Here is a 21754-nt window from a genome sequence, read left to right as displayed (position 1 = left end):
CGAATTCTAGATAGCTGAAAAACTATCTTCTCCCAGCTGAAGATATATTCAATAAGCTCCTTTCATTTAGATCTTCCCCTCAATGCATAATGATCTGAGGTGAGCTGATCATTTCCCCAAAGATGTATACAAGTGTTTTGCCTTGTAAAAAATAAAAAGGTTTGCCAAAAATTGGATAGGCCAATGGAAAATGGTGGTATCACCCTCCTCTTATATCATAGTGGTATGGAACAGAGTACAGTTAGTCCTTGATTTACAACAGTTCATTTAGTGGTCTTAAAAGTTACAACAGCACTGAAAAAAGTGACATTTTCCACACTTGTATTTCACATTTTTCACAACCGTTGAAGCGATGGTTGCAGTGTCCTGGGTCATGTGATCCCGTTTTGCTACTTTCAGACAAACAAAAATCAATGGGGAAGCCAGATTCACTTAATGACCTTGTTAATAACTTGGTAACTGCAGTGATTCACTCAGTAGTTGTGGCAAGAAATTAACTTCACCACTGTCTTGCTTAACAACAGAAATTTTCAGCTTAATTGTGATCATAAGTCGAGGACTATCTGTACATACAACCAGTCATCTGATCTCCAACACAAGTGATAACATCATGACTGGCATCTAGACTAGTGAAGAACGTTTTGCTCTCCTGCTGAATTAGGGATGGACCCCCATTAGACTCGCCTTGTGGCTCAGCTCCATTGCCATGTGTGAAGAGGGCTAGTCTGCCTATAAATGGAACAGGTGTTATGCTAGAATGGCAAAGCAGGATAGGACTTGCATCTGCAACAATATGTGAAGTTTGGCCAAGTTAATTGAGGTGCTGTGGGGATATCTGAAATTCCATGGTGAAAATCCTAGGTTGGTGTATTGAAAGATGTACCCCCAGCATAAAACACCTGTATATTAGTGGCCAGATGTTAATGCTACCAGTTTTCTTTCTTCTGGAAAAAAAACAAAATCAAGGAACTTTCAGGTTGATTTGAGACATGGAAAGGGTGCCCCACCTCGTGTAAATTCTATAATGTAGCTATATCTTTATATATTCTTTGTTTGCATTTCAGTTTGTGTTTATTTCTTTCCTGTTCCATTGTTGTTGTTGTTGTGATATGACTAACCTCAATAGTTTCAGGGGTTGGTAGCATCTGCATGTGGAAAAGCACTAATATGAATGTTTTTCTTTGTGTGTGCATCTTTCCAGTGTTGTTTACCAGGATGGATTTTATGGTGCAGACATTTATGTAAGTATTGATTGATGTGCATGCTGTTTGTAGTACTTACAATTGCTGGAAGCATTTTTTTTTTGCTTTTTCTCTCCTTACCTACATTGTGTGTGCTGCATTAAAGCTTTGGCTCTGTCTTCCTCCATGTTGCCATGTATGGAAATTCAATTGGAAGGATGACTGAGTATGGAATAGCTTGGTGTCCATTGCATCAATTGCCATCTGGCCGCATTCACTACCTGAGGGTCTTGTAGAAGGTCCAGTGGGTGAATCTGAGCTTGGACTGGCCACATGTTCTCATCTGAGAAGGCTCCTATGTCCAGAAGGGCAAAGCATAAGCAAATCAGAAAGATCAAGCATCCCACCCCATTGTTTCATTCCCATGTCAGCACAGCTACCTCAGATGACCAAGTGATGGGTTAGAAAGAGAGGCACACCATTCTCACCATGTCTTCTCCTTGCTCCTTCACCTACTCTTTCAGTAGGCAGGCACACAGCTTCAGAAGAAGAGTTATAGGACCTCATCAGCCTCCCCTTGGCTGAATCTCAACTTTTGCAACCTCCTGCTTTGTCCATTCTTAGCCTATGTCTCAGAAAGCCAAAGGCTGCTCATTGGCTGATTGGATTGGGAGACCTAGTGGACAACCCTTAAACTGAAGAGATAGAACTCCTGGGGGACCAATAAAGATTGGTTATCCTTCATGGGTGAAGAAAACGTTTATGGGAAACAGAATGATCTTCATGATGAAAAGTTAACTCAGCGGGCAAGCTTGGAACCATGAGATAGGGGTTTTTTTCCACCTTATTTGAAGACATTGAGAAGATGTTTTGGATAACAATCAGTTAATATCTCAGCCGGACTACTTTAAATGTAGTTTATATTACATTTATTGGTAATTAAATAGCATCTTCCTCCACAAGAAAAATAAATTCTCCTTCACTCAAGCAAAATAAACTACAAAACGTCCTCTTTCTATACCACATACAGGTTTAAAAGCAGTGACATTTATTTGTTTGTTTGTTTGTTTTTTGGGGGGTTCAATAAAGTCAAAAAAAGTGGGTGTGACCAAACAAAGCCCCACCCATTTTGCATGCATGCAGTAGATGAGTTGTTAAAAGGCAAGATAATTATTGATCCTTAGGACATCCCTGAATATGTTCTTCCTAAATCCTTTGCATCGTCCTTCCTAACCCAAGGATTATCCCAAATTAACTTTTTTTTAAATGTCCAAAGCTTCATAAGGTTGTGAGATATCTCAGGATGTCATGGATGTGTATCAGTCATAGAGGCTTCAAAGTGAGGGCAATACATGAAACAAAAAATAGCACCATCATCTTCGTCAGTTTCAGTTATTACATCATTGCAAAGCACCAGTCCCCCAAAACTGAAAGGATATTTCAAACAGCCTGAGAACATGGTAGAATAACCAAAGTCTTGCAAGGAATGAAATCCTGAAAATTTACAAGGTAGATTCTCATGAGACTGAATGTTCAGTTAAGTGACAATAAACTCTCAACGGCTGTTTTGAGATTGAAGGAGGTTGAATTTTATTATTTGATTAAAACCCAATAATAATAATAATAATAATAATAATAATAATAATAATAATAATAATAATAATAATAATAATAATAATAATAATAAAAAGTTGGAAGGGACCTTGGAGGTCATCTAGTCCAACCCCCTGCTCAGGCAGGAAAGCCTATACCATTTCGGACAAATGGCTGTCCAGTCTCTTCTTAAAAACCTCCAATGTTGGAGCATTCACAGCTTCTGGAGGCAGGTTGTTCCACTGATTAATTGTTCTAAATGGCCTTGCTTTCCAGATCTCCATAAAATAAAATGTCTTTGTTTGATGTGGCATGGGGTTTCCTACCTGAGCAGGGGCTTGGACTAGAAAACCCCCAAGGCCCCTTCCAACTCTTGTTATTTTGTTAAAATAGTTGTCATTTGCCAACCTCCACTGTTAAGCCTCTTTTCAGATAAAATATAAGATAAAAACTTTCTGATCTTAAAAATAGAAATAAGTAAACCTCATTTGTGTTACTACATTGAGCTTTCTGTACCCTAATTGTGTTGCTGATGCATTGCCAATGTTGCGATATCAAGAGATTGATTGCATTAAAATGAAAGAAACATTAAAAATTCATTAAGTAGTACTTGGGGGAAAATCCCATAATTTTTATTTATTACCTATAGCTACTTTTGAGATGTTTAAGTTGAAATCATTTACATATCCTGTGGATGGAAGGGGGAGGAGTCTAAAATGTTTTTAAAAAATGAGAATATGGTAGTAGTAGCAGTAATGGTAGTAATACCGAGCAGCAACTCTGTATTTTGTGGAGAAAAACCACTTTGAAAAATTGAGAGCAACAGAGAAGTACGGGAGAGAGAACAGCCACATGTTTCAATAGCTGCTATAGGGAACAGTGTTGCTATAGATTTGAGTTTTCCCACTCTGACCCATTTGCAAAACTATTGAATTAACATTCCTATGGAAAATCTCAATAATTACAAGAGCATTTTGCAGGTACTCAAAGTAAGCACCCACCCCATTCATAAATCCTATTTGGTGGGGAGGATTAGACAAAGTGGTATCTATGGATACTTAAGGTGATTGAAGATCTTTCTGTTCACCCAAGTTTAAATTATTGTTAGACTACCCTATGACCAATTGGGCTATCCTTTGAGAGAAAGCTAAGGCAGCCTGATGTAACCAGAAAGAACATTAAATTTTAGGCTGGTCATATTTTTTTTACCCCAATGCTGCATGGTATGTGATCATTTACAGAACAGAACAGAAAAACAGAGTTGAAAGGGTCCTTGGAGGTCTTCTAGTCCAACCTCCATGCAATTCCAGTCAAATGGCTGTCCAGTCTTTTTTTAAAAAAATCCTCCAGTGATTGATCATCTGCAACTTCTGGAGGCAAGCCATTCCACTGGTTAATTGTTCTCACTGTTAGGAAATTTCTCCTTAGTTCTTGGTTACTTCTCTCCTTGATTAGTTTCCACCCATTGTTTCTTGTCTTGCCTTCTGGTGCTTTGGAAAATAGGTTGACTCCATCTTTGTGGCAGTCCTTCAAATATTGGAACACAACTATTGTGTCAGCCCTAGTTCTTCTTTTCACTAGACAAACCCAATTCTTCCTATGTTTTAACCTCCAGCCTCTTATCATCTAAGAATAATATATATCTTAAATAGAAAAATAATTGTAGTGGCAAACAAATTTGAATAATACGTCAATATTTATTAACCTAAAGAGATAAACAGAATGACCATGGATGGCAGGGGGGAATAAATTGTGAGAACAGGAGCAACTTCTGACTTCCCGGTGGCTTGCCCATTGATTTTCCTTGTGGGAAGCTGGCAGGGAGAATCAGAAATTATGATCAGGTTACACAGTTGCAGTGCAACATCCACAGGTTTGCATACCACACTGGTCTGAACATTGTAAAAATTTCAATTCCACAGGAGTAATTGGTTCTGTATCTTTTTAATGCATTATTTAAGATTTCAGGTACCTTGATTCAAAGATTCTTCTGGTATAATGCACCTTTTGGACTAAAATGAAAGTGTGAATATACAAACAAACAATAAGACTTTTAGTAGTATAGCTAGATTTTGTGTTTGTAGTCATTCTAAAAATGGAAATTTGGCTGCAGTCCAGTGGTCTGCAAAAAACTATTTGATTTTCAAGAACAGGTAGAACATAGAATCATTGGGCTGGAAAGGACCTCCGAGGTCTTCTAGTCCAACCTCTTGCACAAGGCAGGAGACCTTGTACCATCCTGGTCAAATTATTGTCCAATCTCTTCTTGAAAACCTCCGACAATGGAGCAACACAACTTCTGGAGGCAAGTGGTTCCACTGATTATTGACTCACAGAGTCAGGAAATTCTCCTAGTTCTAGATTGGATTTGCCTTTAAGGACCTTCCACACATTACTTCTTGTCCTACCCTCAGGTCCTTTTGAGAATAGGTCAACTTCTCTTCTCTCTGACAGCCCCTCAAGTACTGCAAGACAGCTATCACATTACCCCTATATCCTGGGGGTAGGAGGGTAACAGGAAGCAGACTTCATTGTTTACGTTTGTGGCTGGCCAGGACCTCAGGGTTGGCCATTTTGTATAGATCCTTGTTTTCAATATTCCAAAGATGTCAATCCTCCTCAATACTCTTTCCCTGTTATTTAGCATGACAAGGATATCTACACCTATGTCAATCACAATAGAGCTGGAAGGGACCTTGGAGGTCTTCAACTCCAACCCCCTGCTCAAGCAGGAGACCTTAACACCATTTCAGACAAGTGACTGTCCAGTCCCTTCTTAAAATCTGCTAGTGATGAAGCACCCACAACTTCCGAAGGCAAGTTTAGTTTAGTTTAGTTTATTAATATTTCTATACCGCCCTTCTCCCGAAGGACTCAGGGCGGTGAACAGGGCAAGAATAAAAATGCAAAATTACAAATATTAAAAAAGATTAAATACATGCCCACTAAAAACAATCAATACAATACAATTAAAACCCCAGTAAAACAGCAATAAAAACCCCCACCAATCCCCCATCAGGCCAGGCCGGCTTGTTCGAATAAAAATGTTTTTAGATCGCGGCGAAAGGAGCGAAGATCGGGCGCCATCTGGAGCTCTACCGGTAACTGATTCTGTAGTTCCGGGGTGCCCACAGAGAAGGATCTCCCCCTGGGGGCCACCAATCGACATTCTCTGATCGGTGTCACCCTGAGGAGGCCCTCTCTGTGGGAAGGCACAGGGCGAAGGGAAGTTGATGCCGGCAGCAGGTGTTCCCTAAGGTACTCCGGACCCCTGCCATGTAGGGCTTTAAACACCATTACTAGTACCTTGAATCTCACCCGGAAGACAACTGGCAACCAATGCAGCTCACGGAGCAGAGGTGTAACATGGGAGTATCGGGAGACTCCCAACACAACTCTCGCGGCTGCATTCTGTACCAGTTGGAGCTTCCGGGTGGTCCTCAAGGGCAGCCCCATGTAGAGAGTGTTGCAGTAGTCCAGACGAGAGGTCACGAGCGCGTGAGTGACCGTGCATAAGTCATCCCGGCCTAGATAGGGCCGCAACTGGCGCACCAGGCGAACCTGGGCGAAATCCCCCCTAGTCACAGTCACTATATGATCTTCCAAGGTAAGCCGTGAATCTAGGAGGACTCCCAAGTTGCGAGCCCTATCTACGGGGGGTAATAGTTCACCCCCCATGGAGAGAGATGGAATATCTGAATTGGCCTCACTGTTATCCTGGTTAATTGTCCTCACTGTTCAGAAATTTCTCCTTAATTCCAGGTTGTTTCTCTCCTTGGTTAGTTTCCATCCATTGCTTCTTGTCTTGCCTTCTGGTGCTGGAAAATAAGTTGACCCCCTCTTCTTTATGGCAGCCCCTCAAATACTGGAATACGTACAGGCAGCCCTGGATTTACAACAGTTTAGTGACCATTCAAAGTTACAATGTCACTGAAAAAAGTGACTTATAACCATTTTTCACACTTATGACCATGGCAGCATTCACATGGTCATGAGCTCAAAATCTGGACCAATTGGCTTGGCAACTGGTTCACATTTGGGACAGTTTCAGTGTCCCGGGATCATATCATCACCTTTTGCGACCTTCTGACAAGTCAATGGGGAAGCCAGATTCATTTAACAACCATGTTAAATGAATGGCAGTATTTCACTTAAGAACTATAGGAAGAAAGATCATAAAATGGAGTAAAACTCACTTAACAACTGTCTAGCTGAGCCACAGAAATTTTGGGCTCAATTGTGGTGGTAAGTCAAGGACTACCTGTACATACAGAGAAGTAATTCTTTCCCCTTCCACTTTTTCCATTTCATTCCTTACAAGTGTAATAGGAGAGGTTGTTGCTGCTGTTGCTATCAATAATAATGACAATTAAATTTATATGCTTCCCAAGTCCCGGCAACTCTCGGCATTTTGCAATTGTTAAAAACATTTAAAAGCAAAGAATGACAAAAAAACAGCCCAAGACAAAAGAAGAAAGAACTAAGCCACATGACAGAGTTATTCCCAAGCTCCTTGTTTACCTGCTTGTTCAAATCTTGACCTTGACATGCTGCTTTTGAGTGTTCTCCAAATCATTCCTTCTTAACTTGTGCAGAGGTTCTCTCTGCTTACATGCCTAATTGCAAAGGGGAAAGCAGGGCAAAAATGGCCTGACCCACATTGTGAGTAAAGCAAATGGGTGAGCTATTCTTCCAGATTTCTCCAGGAGAAGGAGAACTTCTCCAGCAGTTGAACAAAGCATTCCTTCTTAGAGGGGACAACTGCACTGGTTCTGAAAAAAAGTCCTATGGTAGGGAAGAGCTGTTGAAACTGTTGGTTTTAGTGGAGCATGGGAAAGGAAGAATGCTGCAACTGGCTGTAAGGGGAATTGTGGGATTGACTTAGCCTCCAAAGCTCCTGTGGGTAGGACAAATAACAATGGGTGGAAGCTCACTAAAGAGAGATCCAATCTAGAATGAAGGAGAAATTTCCTGACAGGGAGAACAATTAATCAGCTTTCTGGAGTTGTGGGTGCTCCATCACTGGAGGTATTCAAGAATAGACTGGATAACCAGTTGTCCAGGATGATATAAGGTCTTCTGCCATGGGCAGTGGGTTGGACTAGAAGACCTCCAATGTCCCTTCCAGCCCTGAGAAACAGACTGTCCTTCCTGGCCATTTTGTCACTGAATACACGGAAGAACAATAAACCTCACCCATGAGGATTTCACCATTATTCTTCTAATTTCAACATCAAGTTCCATTTCATCAAATTGTGTGAGGTTTTCTAGAAAAGAAAAAAATCCGGGTAATTTCTCTTGCTGGCACTAATTCTGTTCTTGCTTAGGAGTGGGTGATACAAAGCCTGAAGTTGGAGCAGTGAGCAAATCCCTTTTGAGCTCGATTATGTCTTAAATGCTTCTCCACAGACTTCAATAGTCCACTCGGTCAGGAAAGAGTTGGCTTTTTTAATCGCTGCTTAAGTTCCACCATCATTCCTAAATCCTCTGGAGAGGAAACAGATGAAAAATTTTAACAGAAGAAGATTTCTACAGCTCCTTAGATTGTTACCAGATTTGGCCTCAAGCAAAAATCAAAGTGAAAGCTTGTTTTGGTTAACTGTTACACTATGCTGGGTTTTCCCAGGAGCATAGCTAGAAGAGACAGGCAGCTGTCAAGAGCTGGATTTGAGAAGAAAGAAAAGAATGGCCTAGCAGAAGATAACAGATGGTACCCTGGTGATGGGGTGATTTTCATTCATCCCTCTGAAAGTTGATAAATGCCATCTTGGCCATAAAAAAGAGTCTCAAATTAAGTGAAACTATTTGTTCTCTATAAGAGTAAAGATCTTGTGGGGATTTTTCAACATGTCCATGTAGCTTTTTTGCCAATGTTATGGATGTGGCTGGCCATTCTCATCTATCATGTTGATTTTTGTTTATTTTGTCCTATCACTTGTATCTGGGTACACAGTTATGACTTAGAAAGAGTGAGAAGGATGAGATACTGGATATTTTCTCAGTCCCAAATACTGCAACTAAACTAGAGTACACCTGTCAAATCTATAACTAAGACTTAGAACATAGAATAACACGGTCGGAAAGAACCTTGGAAGTCTTCTAGTCCAAGCCCCTCCTCAAGCAAATCTTATACCATTTTGGACAAATGGTTGTCCAATCTGTTATTTAAAACCTCCAGTGATGACAGCCCCTCAAGTACCGGAAGACAGTTATCATCCTCATAGACCCAGCTATCAGAGGGGGTCACGTTATTTTCCAAAGCACCAGAGGGCAGGAGAAGAAACAATGGTTGGAAACTGATCAAAGACAGAAGCAATCTGGAATTAAAGAGAAACTTCCTGACAGTGAGGACAATTAACCAGTGGAACAGCTGGCCTTCAGAAATCATGGGTGCTCCATCACTGGAGGTTTTTAAAAAGAGATTAGACAGTCACTTGTCTGAGATGGTATAGGTTCTCCTGCTCGAGCAGGGGGCTGGACTAGAAGACCTCCAAGGTTCTATTCTATTCTATTCTATTCTATTCTATTCTATTCTATTCTATTCTATTCTATTCTATTCTATTCTATTCTATTCTATTCTATTCTATTCTATTCTATTCTATTCCATTCCACTCCATTCCACTCCATTCCACTCCACTCCACTCCACTCCACTCCACTCTACTCTAATCATGTCACTCCTAAATCTTCTTTTCATTAGACTAGACATATCTAGTTCCCTTAGATGTTCATCACATGATTTAGCCCCCAGACTCTTAATTATCTTTCTTGCTCTTCTCTGCATCCTTTCTAGGGGCTCAGGATCTTTTTTGTATCATGGGGACCAGAACTGGATGCAATATTCCAAGCGTGTGGCATCATTAGAATGTCTAAAACTGATTACACATTTCTTTTGATTGAGTTTGAAAAGTCTGCTTGTTTTTTTTTCTCCTGCAGACACTGTTTTAGGGACCCTCCTTCTGAACTAGTTAAAAAAGCAGGGAAGGACCTGACATCAGAATTTAAGAAATGGGAAAACCTCTCTCTCTACAAGGTTGCCATTTTTGGCTAGTCCTGCTGGGTTTCTTGCAATATTTATCTCTCCAAAGGTCACAAAGCATCTTAAGGAGACATTGCCCAGCATAGCAGTAACTTCCCATTTAAAATTTAATAGGAGAATTTTTTGTCTCAAAAACCTGGCTGCATGTAAAGGCTTCTTTTTTTTCCCTGCCACATTCCCAGCAATGTTCTGAACAAAAATCTAAAATGATTTAGCTCAGTCTTGCAAGCTCTATGGAGGATTTTCATATTTCAAAAGTGTTGCGTAGTTAGACCAATCAGGAACAGATGACAGGACAGCGGGTCAGCAACTCAGCTTTATTTGTGGTTGGAACAGACAGAGACTCTCCACAGCTCAGCGCCTTTAAATACTGTTGCCGGCAAGCAGGCGGCCAATCCACTCCCTTGAAAGGTCCCGCCAGAACAGCCTGACCAATAGAATCAGAGTTAGACGCCACCTGTTGTTGCCGGGTGTACACAGCTGATGCCCAGCTGAGCTGTCAGGTTAACAGATAACACTAAGTATATAACACCCCTTCCCCCCAAAAAGAGAACAAGAATAATATACAACTTTGCACTAAACTTGGCTCTCAGTCTTGCCACTGCTGGTGACCTATGACCTTACAAAGTCTTTCAAATACGCTGGGGGTTTGCGTGTTCTGCTGGAACATCTTAATGGCAGCTCCACCCTGTCTGGAGACCGGCTGAGTTCTTTCCCTCCATCCCCGTTCCCGGGATTGGAGTCCCTAAGCTGGTTCCCCAGGTTCAGTCATGCAGAAAAGGTCTCTGGCCTCTCCCTGTTTTGCGTTGTTGGCATATACACATATGGGAGTTTTTCTGGTGTCAGGGTGGCCGCAGGGCATGATGTTGACTGACTATCAATGGCCATTTCCCTTTGTTGGATTTCTGGGGCCCGTTTTCTCAACTGATCTAAATGTCTTCTAACCTGTCGGCCCCCTTCCCCCTCAATAATATAAGATACTGGCCCTGTTTTATCAATCACCACCCCTTGTACCCAGAAGTCCCCCGCAGCATAATTTCTGGCCCACACAAGGTCCCCCACTGACAGCTCCCTCACTGTCTTGTGCTGCTCCCCTTCTGCCGTCACCCGGTCAGGGTGCAGTCTGTCCAATTTTGTAATGAGGCATCGGCCCCAACGAAGTTCAGCCGGGCTTTTACCGATGGTTGTGGACGGAGTGGTATGTTGGCTTAGTAGGAATTGTGCCAGTCTTTGGTGCCAGTCCCCAATGACAATTCGCTTCAGGGCGTCTTTTGTTGATCTTACCATTTGTTCAGCAAGGCCGTTAGTCTCCGGGTGGAAAGGGGCAGATGTGATGTGCCTAATCAAGTTGGCCCTGATGAAAGCCTGAAAATCAGCAGATTTAAATTGTGGGCCGTTGTCTGACACAATGACATCAGGCAGGCCATGCATTGCAAAGAGCCCCCTAAGCACCTGCACCATTTTGGATGTGGTCATGCTAGACACAGGAACTACCTCCAACCATTTAGAATAACTGTCCACCACTATGAGGAGAAGGTGACCCTGGAAAGGGCCTGCATAGTCAATGTGGATTCTTGACCATGGTGCATATGTTGGTTCCCATTTATGCACAGGGGAGTGAGGCTGCTCAGGTCAGGATTTCTGACACTGGTAGCATCCTGCAACCTGTCCTTCTATTTCCTTGTCGAGGCTCAGCCACCACACATAGCTGCGGGCCAGGGCTTTCATCCTGACAATACTGGAGTGCCCTTCATGCAATGCCTCCAGAACTTTAATTCTTAGTTTGTCTGGGACTATGACCCTAGTACCCCATAAGAGACACCCTTTATGAGAAGACAGTTCATTTCTCCTGGCAAAGTATGGTTGGAGGTCCTTCCCTGGGCTTTGTGCTTGCCACCCAGAGGCTACCCACGCTGATACCCTGCTCAAGATTTTATCAACAGCCATGCTGCTTGCTATATCTTTAGCTTGGAGGGGGCAGTCAGGGAGTTCCTGAATGGCAATGACATTACTGGCCGGGGCTGGATCTGGCTCAATAATTGACAGGGGTAGCCTGCTTAACGCGTCCGCGTGGCCCATCTCTTTCCCAGGTTTATATATCAAGTTATATGAATAGGCAGACAGGAATACAGACAGGAATACAGGATTTGTGGTTTTGCTTTGTTGGTTGTGAATAATCCCAACAGGGGCTTGTGATCAGTAAAGATGGTGAATTTTCTACCATACAGGTAGTCGTGGAACTTTTTAACCCCTGCCACGAGGGCTAACGCCTCCTTATCAATCTGAGCATAGTTCCTCTCTGCTTGTGTAAGTGTCCTGGAGTAAAAAGCAATTGGCTTTTGCTCCCCTGTATCTTCCAAATGACTGATCACCGCACCCACGCCATAAGGTGAGGCATCACGCGCTAGGCATAAAGGTTTCCCTTCTATAAAATGTGTAATAGCTGAATTCCTAGAGAGCAACTGCTTCAGGCTTTTGAAACTATTGTTGTGCATTGTGGACCACTTCCAAGGGGCGTTTTTGTGCAGCAACCTATGCAAAGGTTCTGCAATAGTTGCCTTGTGGGGTAAAAATGAGTGGTAGAAATTAATTAATCCTAGGAATGCCTGTAATTCTGCCCTGTTCTTAGGGGTTGGGGCCATCTTAATAGCTCTTACCTTAGAGTCAGTGGGGTGGATGCCCTGTGCATCTATTCGGAACCCTAAAAACTCTGTTGAGGTTACCCCAATACAGAACGTTTCTTTCTGCAATTTTAAACCGGCAGTCCGGAATCTGTTTAATACTGCTAGCAACCTGTCAGCTAACACTGCCTCCGATTCACCAGCAATCAGCACGTCATCGAAGTATGGGCACACTCCAGGGATGCCTTTGAGTGTCTTTTCCATTATCTCCTGGAATATTCCAGGAGCTACAGCAATTCCAAATTGTAAACGATTCACTCGAAAGGCTCCCTTGTGTGTGACAATAGTTTGAATTTCAGCTGTTTCGCGGGTAACCGGAATTTGCTGGTACGCCTGCGCCAAATCGAGCTTTGCAAAGATGGCGTCGGACTGTATTGCTGTGAGGACGTGTTTTACCGAGGGGACCGGGTAAGCATGCGGTTACCGAGGGGACCGGGTAAGCATGCGGATTCAAGGCCCGGTTTACCGAAGCTTTATAATCTGCACAAATTCTTATTTTACTGTTTGGTTTGAGGGGGGTGACAATGGGAGTTTCCCATTCCCCCCCTTCTACGGGTTCCAGAATTCCCTGACTAACTAATTTATCTAGTTCGCTTTCAATTTTTTCTTTTAAAGCGAACGGGACCCTCCTGGCTTTAATCCTAATGGGCAGGACTTCGGGATTTAGTCTTAATTTTATCGGGGGCCCCATGTATTTTCCCAACCCCCCCTGAACACATCTGTGAATTCACTACAGACGGATTCTAGGCTACTCGGTTGGACGCTGTTTACTTCCCCCAGCCATATGCTCAGGGCTTCGAACCAATCTAGGCCTACTAAATTAGTCCTTTCCCCCTTGGTGATCAGTACTTCTAGCTGACCCTGGAATCCCTTATACTTGACTAACACAGTGGCCTGTCCCCTTAATTTTATCGGGGAACGTTGGAAGTCTGTTAGTCTAATTTTGGTTGGTTTTATGCAAATCCGCCACCTGCTCTTACTGCAAATTAACAAATAGGTCTCAAATGAGATTAAGGAAACAGGTGATCCAGAATCCACTTCTATTTGGCAAGGGATTCCTTCCACACTGACTGTAATTTGGATTTTTGGTTTGAGCAGGGGGTGTATTTCTGACTGGCATACCACTTCCAAATTTTCTATGACTGAGGGTGCCCGGGTCCTTGGGGGCTCAAGGGGGTTACTGGTACCTGCAGGCTGCTCGTCAATTTTGTTTAAGTTGTTACGGTTTCGGGCTCGGCATACGGTTTGGATGTGGCCGGTTTTACCACATGCATGGCATCTGGCACTGCAGAACCGGCAGGATGCTCTGGGGTGGTTGCCCCCACAGCTGGCACTATTTTGGCTGTTTCCACTTGGATTGCAGCTCGGGACTCTCGGGTTTTTGTTGGCCCCTACCAGTTTCTTCTGCGTCGGGACGTGGTCACGATGGTTCTTGAATTTCTCCAGCCTCTGGAGAATTGCATCGATCTCTGCCTTGTTGGCTGGTTCTCCCTCTCCGCTGTCCACAACATTCTCCTGATGCATGGAGCCACTCGGATTATTACTGTGTCGGAGTGCGTTCTTTTCATTAATCACCTCTTGAGCCATTATTTCGTTGATGACTTCTGACAGGCTCAGGGTTGGTTTCACAATTATTTTTTGTTGGAGGTGATTGTCACTCAGGCTGAACACGATTCTGTCCCGAATCCGATCTTCCAGGTCGGGGAATCTGCACATTCGGGCGGCTTGTCAAACAGCGGCTATGAAATCCATTGCCGATTCCCCGGGGAGCTGGTTCCTCTGGATAAATTTAAGTCACCAATAAATTTAGGATTTCTTCGGCATGAAATGCTGACTCAATTTGCTGACGAGGTCAGCGTAGGGTAGTGCTGTGACAGGATCTGGGATGCATAGCCCGACAGCCACATCGTACATGGCTGGCCCACTGATGCAGAGCAACGCCGCTGCCTTCAACTTATCTTCTGTGATTTGATTCACTAGGAGATACCCCTCGACTTGTCCCAGGTGTGACTCCCAGTGTCCCAGGTAGCGGACATCAAACTCGCGGATGTGTCCGATTTGGGTCATTCTGTTCTGGTACGGTTACTGCTTTTGACGGGAAGGAATTTGTCAGGAGAATTTTCTCTTCCCCTCCTTTCCCGCAGTTCACTCGCGCTTCAGCTCTAGTGACTCAGCTAGTGCTTCAACTCTAAAAGCAGCATCCCATCCTCATCGCCACTGTTATGTTGCGTAGTTAGACTGATCAGGAACAGATGACAGGACAGCGGGTCAGCAACTCAGCTTTATTTGTGGTTGGAACAGACAGAGACTCTCCACAGCTCAGCACCTTTAAATACTGTTGCCGGCAAGCCAGCAGCCAATCCACTCCCTTGAAAGTTCCCACCAGAACGGCCTGACCAATAGAATCGGAGTTAGACACCACCTGTTGTTGCCGTGTGTACACAGCTGATGCCCAGCTGAGCTGTCAGGTTAACAGATAACACTAAGTATATAACAAAAAGGGACCTAACTTGGCTCCCTCTCCTACCAAATTCCATTTCCCCTCCATTATTCTTTCCTCTCTGCTCCTTCCATTATTTGCCAGGGTGAGTAAAATCTAGATATGCCGAGTGGAGAAAAAAACCCACATAGATATCTGTAAACAAAAAGAAGTGAAGAGCAAAGACATTTCACAGTGGTGAAGTTTGTTAGAAAAGATACCAAACGCAGCTTTCTCTGACTCTTGTGTGTGATGTGAAAAACCATTGCTGGACCTCCTTCAAGGCCAAATGATATAATTTATTTGGGGTGCTGGAAGTAAGCAGCAAGTGCTTAATTTATTTAATTTGATGATGAATTTTCATATCCCATGGATGGAAAGAAATTCCATCCAGGGTTAGGAGGGACCTTGGAGGTCTTCTATTCCAACCTCCTGCTCAAGCAGGATCCTATATCATTCCATACACATGACTGTCCAATTTCTTCTTGGAAACCTCCAGTGATGGAGCTTTTTCAAAAGGCAACTGGACTTTCTTGTTTTTCCTTGAAGATGTTTCACTTTTCATCCAAGAAGCTACTTCAGTTTTTCAGTCAGAACTGAAAAAGCTTCTTGGATGAGAAGTGAAATGTCTTCAAGGAAACACAAAGTAAGTCCACTTGCCTTTTGACAATCTTTGCACCTTTGGGACAATCTAGAAGACTGATAATCTCCACAGACCTCCAGAGATGGAGCACTCACAATTTCTGGAGACAAGCTGGTCCACTGGTTAACTATCCTCACTGTTAGGAAATTTCTCCTTAGTTCTAGGTTGCTTCTTTCCTTGATTAGTTTCCATCCATTGTTTCTTGTGTTGCCTCTGGGTGAAAAAGAGGGGCAAAAAAACTAAAAATAAGAAAAAAGAGCTTGTGAGATATCTTTGCCAAAATAACTCATCTAACTTTTAAGTATTGGCCATTTTGTTTTGAGTGATGGGAGGATCACATGGCATTGCTTTCCAATCAAATGATTGGCTTACCTAATCTAATGCTGCCTGTATTAAATTTGGAACTTCTGGGTGCACATTATGTGCTAATTGTTATTTAGCATATTATGAGAACACGACAGAAGAGAAATTGCTAACAAAGAATTAAGGGAGACTTCAAACTTATTAGTTTTCATCAGTCAGCCATACCCTTCTGAGATTCGAACCTGGGCTGATTGCACATTAGGCAGTTGTTTTCACCTCTAAGCCACAGGCTCTCTCTCGCTTTGTTAGCTGAGAAGCAAGGGGAGATATATGTCAAATACTTGTTAACTATTTTTAGATTACCTTGCTAGGCCCCAAACATGGGACAAATCTTTATTTCCTGTGTCGGCCTAACCTGAAGGCCATCGACAGGCAGAAGTCACACCGGTGACAGCTCATATATGTGTAAATTTTAAATTGCTAACAAAGAATTAAGGGAGACTGATATGCATTTCAAACTTATTAGTTTTCATCAGTCAGCCATACCCTTCTGGGATTCGAACCTGGGCTGATTGCACATTAGGCAGTTGTTTTAACCTCTAGGCCACAAGCTCTATCTCACTTTGTTAGCTGAGAAGCAAGGGAGATATGTGTTAAAAGCTTGTTAACTATTTAGATTACCTTGCTAGGCCCCAAACATATATACATATATATATGTAAATTATTCAAATTGCTAATAAATTTATATATTATATTCCACATAATTACACACAAAACTTCTATGGGGGTACAGCAGTAGCCTCATAACTGGATGTTCAATTCAGCTGTCCAGGTGATTGACTCTGACATTGCTTCATGCAGATCTTCTAGGAAACCAGATAATACAATTGTGGGCAAATCTTGCCTAATATGTACAGTATTATGTTCTAATCCCAAAGAACTTTAAATAATCCATATAAAACAGCTTCATGGGTTCCTATTTAAAGTACTTTGGGATTATGTGTTAATCCCAAAGTACTTTAAAACATGAACTGATGCTTGCTGCCTTATATGGGTTCTGAACCATTGTGGCCTACTTAAGCTGCCCCCAAACGGGTATCTTCTAACTGTCTAAGAACCACAACTCACAGTTCTTTCCAGCATGACTATGGAGAATTGGATTCTAAATGCATCTTGAAAACACCGGCTTCAGGAAAGCTTACAGAGGCCACTTAGAGGCTCTCCAGAATGTATCTCCTTAACTATCTGAGACCCTGGAATAACTAAGAATGCCTTTGACTTAAATCTAGAGGAAATTCTCAAAGCTCTGCTGCTTGGATTCAGTCCTTCCCTTGCCCATATTATTTTATTCTCCATTTCCAGTGAGAAGCTTTTAGAAACTCAGAAGGGAGAAACTTATTTCCTTATAAAATGTTTACAATTTTAGGTCAGATTCCAAAATGTGTGTAAAACTACATGAACAAGTCTTGGGTGATCTTTAGTTAGTTTTCTGATATGTGGGCTAGCTATTCCATCTGTCAGTTTCTGGGCCACTTGACCATCTTGTAAATCAGGAGTCTTCAAACTTGATAACTTTAAGACTTATGGATTTCAACTTCTAGGAGTTGAATTGATTGGACTTCTGATTATCTACTGTCTATGTATTCTCTACAGTTTAGTTTGTACAAATTTATTTACATTATGCTTCTATACAGTATTTATATCTATAATAGCATCCTGGCCTGAAATTTGGGTGCCAAAGTAAAGTAATGGAAATACTGACTTTCCATGAAGTCAGTTATTTTATAGCTTTTTTTTCTCTTTCCAACAAAGTTAATTACTGGGTTTGTCCCATGCTGTGTGGGAGCAGTAGATGACTAATACCACATCACATGAAAGAGATATAAAAAATAGCCCTGAGAGAGAGAGAGAGAGAGAGAGAGAGAGAGAGAGAGAGAGAGAGAGAGAGAGAGAGAGAGGTAAACATGGGCTGCTAAAATAGAACTAATAAAACAAAAAACAAGACTATCCTCTTGCAACTTTGTACACCTATGCAATATTTAAGGAAAGGGTCTTCTTTAGCAAAAATGCTGTCCCCACATCTTAAGTTTAGCTATCACCAGTGTCTGACTGAGAATGTCGGGCTAATTTGATAATGAAAGCAAGAAGCAACTGACTCTGGATTGGCGGCCCAGGATGGGGAGAGGGTGGAGGTACCTTTGCATGCCTACAGGGCCCGCAAGCACGCATGATAGCTACTTCTTCATTTATGGGTTGTGAATCCAATAAATTAATAGTGAGCATGAGTAAGGGTGGTGTTTTTTTTCTCTTGCTTCATTATTTGGAAATGTGTTCCAGAGGACAAAAGTATTGCCACCACTCCTCTATCCTGGGAAAAGATTCAGCAGCTCAGGAAGTCAGAGGTTCATCAAGAAAGGGGAAGCTTTGTAGTCCATCAGACTCAACCCTCTGCTGAACAAGGAAAGTTAGAGATAGAGCATGTTATTTCAACTACTGTGAGAAAATGAGGAGCCTCTTGTAACTTAAGGTTTTGTAGCATCAGTAAACCAGTTACTTTCTAAGACTTGGAGAGTGTTAGCATGTCCTTTCTCCAAGCTGAAGGACATATTCTGTTGTTCCTCAAAATATTGTCTTAACAGATAGAGTTCACTGGGAATGGGGGGGGGGGAATCAGCCAGGATCTCATTCAGATTTGTGATCTGATTTAAAAGGAGACTCGTTTAAATTTGATGTTTCAATCCCCTTTGATTCAATAAAATGTGTGCATATAGATAACTTTAATGAGATTCAAAGGTACTTGACTTGATTTATCAATTCAATTTGAAAATTCAGTTTGAAGTTTCAAGAGTGTCAACACAGAAGCGTCACAGAATCCTAGTAAGCGTATTTATCTGACATGCCTGCATTTCTTACCACACCATGATACTATTATTTGCAGTTCTTGGTTACATAGAAGCAAGATTCCATTCCATCAACAGGAACAAAGTTCATAAAGTTCAGTTGGAAAAAAAATAAGCAAGACCAACAAGAACATAGGATGTTGAGAGAAATAATGGTCCTTCTGAACGAGGAGACAGAGCTGAGTTCCTATCTCAGATCTAGATGCAGGCTATCAAAGATTGCCTTCTAAACTGTTCTAATTTTGAGAATAGTCTTATTCATGACTATCCCATTGATGATGATGATGATGATGATGATGATGATGATATCCATTCTGTTGTGTCTGCATTAATTTTGTTTATCAAGGAGGCTGTGATGGTCTGACCATCAACTGAATCTTACTCCATCCTCCATGTCAGTGCTCCATAGATATGAACACTAGCTTAGAATGAGGTTTAGAATCAAAGGAAAAGCTCTTTGCATTCTGTCAGAATGAATTCAAGGGGATCTAACACAATGGATTGAGCACTTGTATTACAATATGCACTGCTGTTGCATATTGTATGAGATTAACTTTCTGCTACTACCTCAAGTGTTATATACTCAGACACACACACTCCCCTCACAACTATAAGGAATCCCCGGCAGCCATTGACAGCCGTCAAAAGGCTGCCGCGGCATTCCCCCCCCACAGACGCGGCAAGCGGACGATTCTGACAGCTGTCAAACTGCCGTGCATGCGCAGTACACTGACAGCTGTCAAACCGGCCGATTCTGACAGCTGTCAAACTACCGCGCATGCGCAGTACACTGACAGCTGTCAAACTAAGCTAACCGCGCATGCGCAGTCCAGCCGGAGCTGTCAAAGCTGCCAGCTGGCCCCGGCAACAAGCCGCTGTCAGCCGCGCCTACCTTAGCCAGTCTCCTCCTTATTGGATGTTGTTGTTAGGCGGGAGAACCCCGCCTGTTTATTGGTTCTAAACAAAGTTGTTGATGTTCCTGTTTACTATAAATACGGGGGATTCCCGGCGGTGCCTCGCCCGGGACCTCTGCCCAATAAACAAGTTCTTTTTGGACCGTGCCTACTGTCTCTTAGAGGGACGCGGTGGCTCAGTGGGTTAGGATGCTGAGCTTGTCGATCAGAAGGTCGGCAGTTTGGCGGGTCGAATCCCGAGTGCCGCGTAACAGAGTGAGCGCCTGTTACTCGTCCCAGCTTCTGCCCACCTAGCAGTTCGAAAGCACGTAAAAAATGCAAGTAGAAAAATAGGGACCATTACGGTGGGAAGGTAACAGCGTTCCGTGCGCCTTTGGCGTCTAGTCATGCCAGCCACATGACCACGGAGACGTCCTCGGACAAACGCTGGCTCTTCGGCTATGAAACGGAGATGAGCACCGGCCCCTAGAGTCGGAAACGACTAGCACGCATGTGCGGGGGAACCTTTACCTTTACCTTTACCTACTGTCTCTTGTCGTCCCTCAAGACACTCCACCTGGCAACGAGGATGGGATGCGGGTCTGCTTGTTAGCTGAAGTCACTAGCTGAAGCCACAAGTGAAGGAGGGAAGCCGTCCCACCAGCTGACACCGCTGAAGTCACTTGCTGGTCCGGGGGAGCCCTCCACCTACACCACCCTAAGCAGACCCGCGGACGAGACAGTATGGCCAATCTTGGGCATGTCCGAGAATTCGATGTCTCCCAGCCCGAGGGCTGGGAATCACATCTCGGGCAAGTGGAGGGGTACCTCCTCGTCAACATCGTCGAGGATCGCCCCAAAGCCGCGGCGCTCCTCTGCCTCAGCGGCCCGGCGGTCTATGATGTCACCGTAGGGCTCTGCGACCCCGTTCCGGTGGCCACTGTGCCATACGCCGAGCTAGTCGACCGCCTCAATCGACACTTCTCGCCGAGACGGTCCGAGTTGTACTGGCGCCTGAATTTTGCCCGCCAGTACCAACGACCAGGTGAGCCGGCCAAAGCGTTCATAGCGACGGTCCGACAAGCGGCCCAACACTGCCGTTTCCCGGACCTCGAGGACCGCATAAGGGACCAGGTCATCGTCGGTCTGAGGAACCTGAAGCTTCAGAAGAAACTCGTCACTAAGCCGACGATGGACCTGGCCGAGTTAATGATTTAAATCATGGCGTACGAAGATAGCCATCGGGAAGACGCGCTGCCGGCGGGAAATCCTTTCACAGGGTTGGTCCACCACGGCTGCCCTAGAAATTCCGACCCGAGAACAGCTGAGCAGAAGACCGAAGTGGACGCCATCTGTCCGAGACCAGCCAACCCCCAAGCTCACCGTGAGGGTGACAAAAGACCAGATCGGCCGGCCGGAGGCTCCAAGGAAACCACCATCCGCTCCAAGTGCGCCAGCTGCAGCGGCAACCATGCCAGGGCATCATGTAAATTTCGCAATGCCAAGTGCCATGGCTGCGGCAAAACCGGCCACATTCGCTCCGCCTGCCGCAGCACTGGCCGCGAGACCCTTCACGACCTGGAGGCCACCCCGGAAGGTAATATTCCCCCCCCCCAAATTGCCAGGGGTGACCCTATGGTCATCTGTCATGACCACTAGCACGGACCAGGGGCCCTTAACCACCAGCTATATCCGCCCCAAAATTAAAATTCAGGTCCGGATACAGGGAATCCCCTGCGAGATGGAGGTGGACTCTGGGTCCTCAGTCTCCATTCTGTCCTGGGACACTCTACAAGGAATTGCGCGTCTGTGCAGACGCCGGTTCCCTATCACCCCCTCGAAAATTCTTCTAGCCGATTTCCAGGGTGCCCCTATCAAATTAAAAGGGGAAACTAGGCTCTCCATTAACTGCCAGCAATTCCAGGGAGAACTAACAGCCCAAATCGCAGCAGGCAAACGAGCCAGCCTCATTGGCCTTGACTGGTTCGAACCCCTGGGGATAAAAATTATGGGCGTGAACCACTCTCAGCCTCACCAATTACAA

The 21754-nt window shown here is 43.7% G+C and overlaps 1 protein-coding gene across 4 annotated transcripts in view; it reads left to right on the top strand.

Annotated features, from left to right (window-relative positions):
* RBFOX1 (RNA binding fox-1 homolog 1) overlaps positions 1-21754 on the top strand; it is a 494862-nt gene that overhangs the window by 406315 nt on the left and 66793 nt on the right. For all 4 annotated transcript variants that reach the window (XM_083373025.1, XM_083373024.1, XM_083373022.1 and 1 more), the window contains one exon: positions 1202-1241. In XM_083373025.1, coding sequence (XP_083229151.1) covers positions 1202-1241 — 40 coding nt within the window. The remainder of the gene's footprint in view (positions 1-1201; positions 1242-21754) is intronic.

Source organism: Vipera ursinii (assembly GCF_947247035.1).
Source record: "Vipera ursinii genome assembly, chromosome: 13".
Taxonomy (NCBI): domain Eukaryota; kingdom Metazoa; phylum Chordata; class Lepidosauria; order Squamata; family Viperidae; genus Vipera; species Vipera ursinii.
The sequence above is the reverse complement of the archived record's forward strand: the minus strand, read 5'-3'. Positions and strand labels throughout refer to the sequence as shown.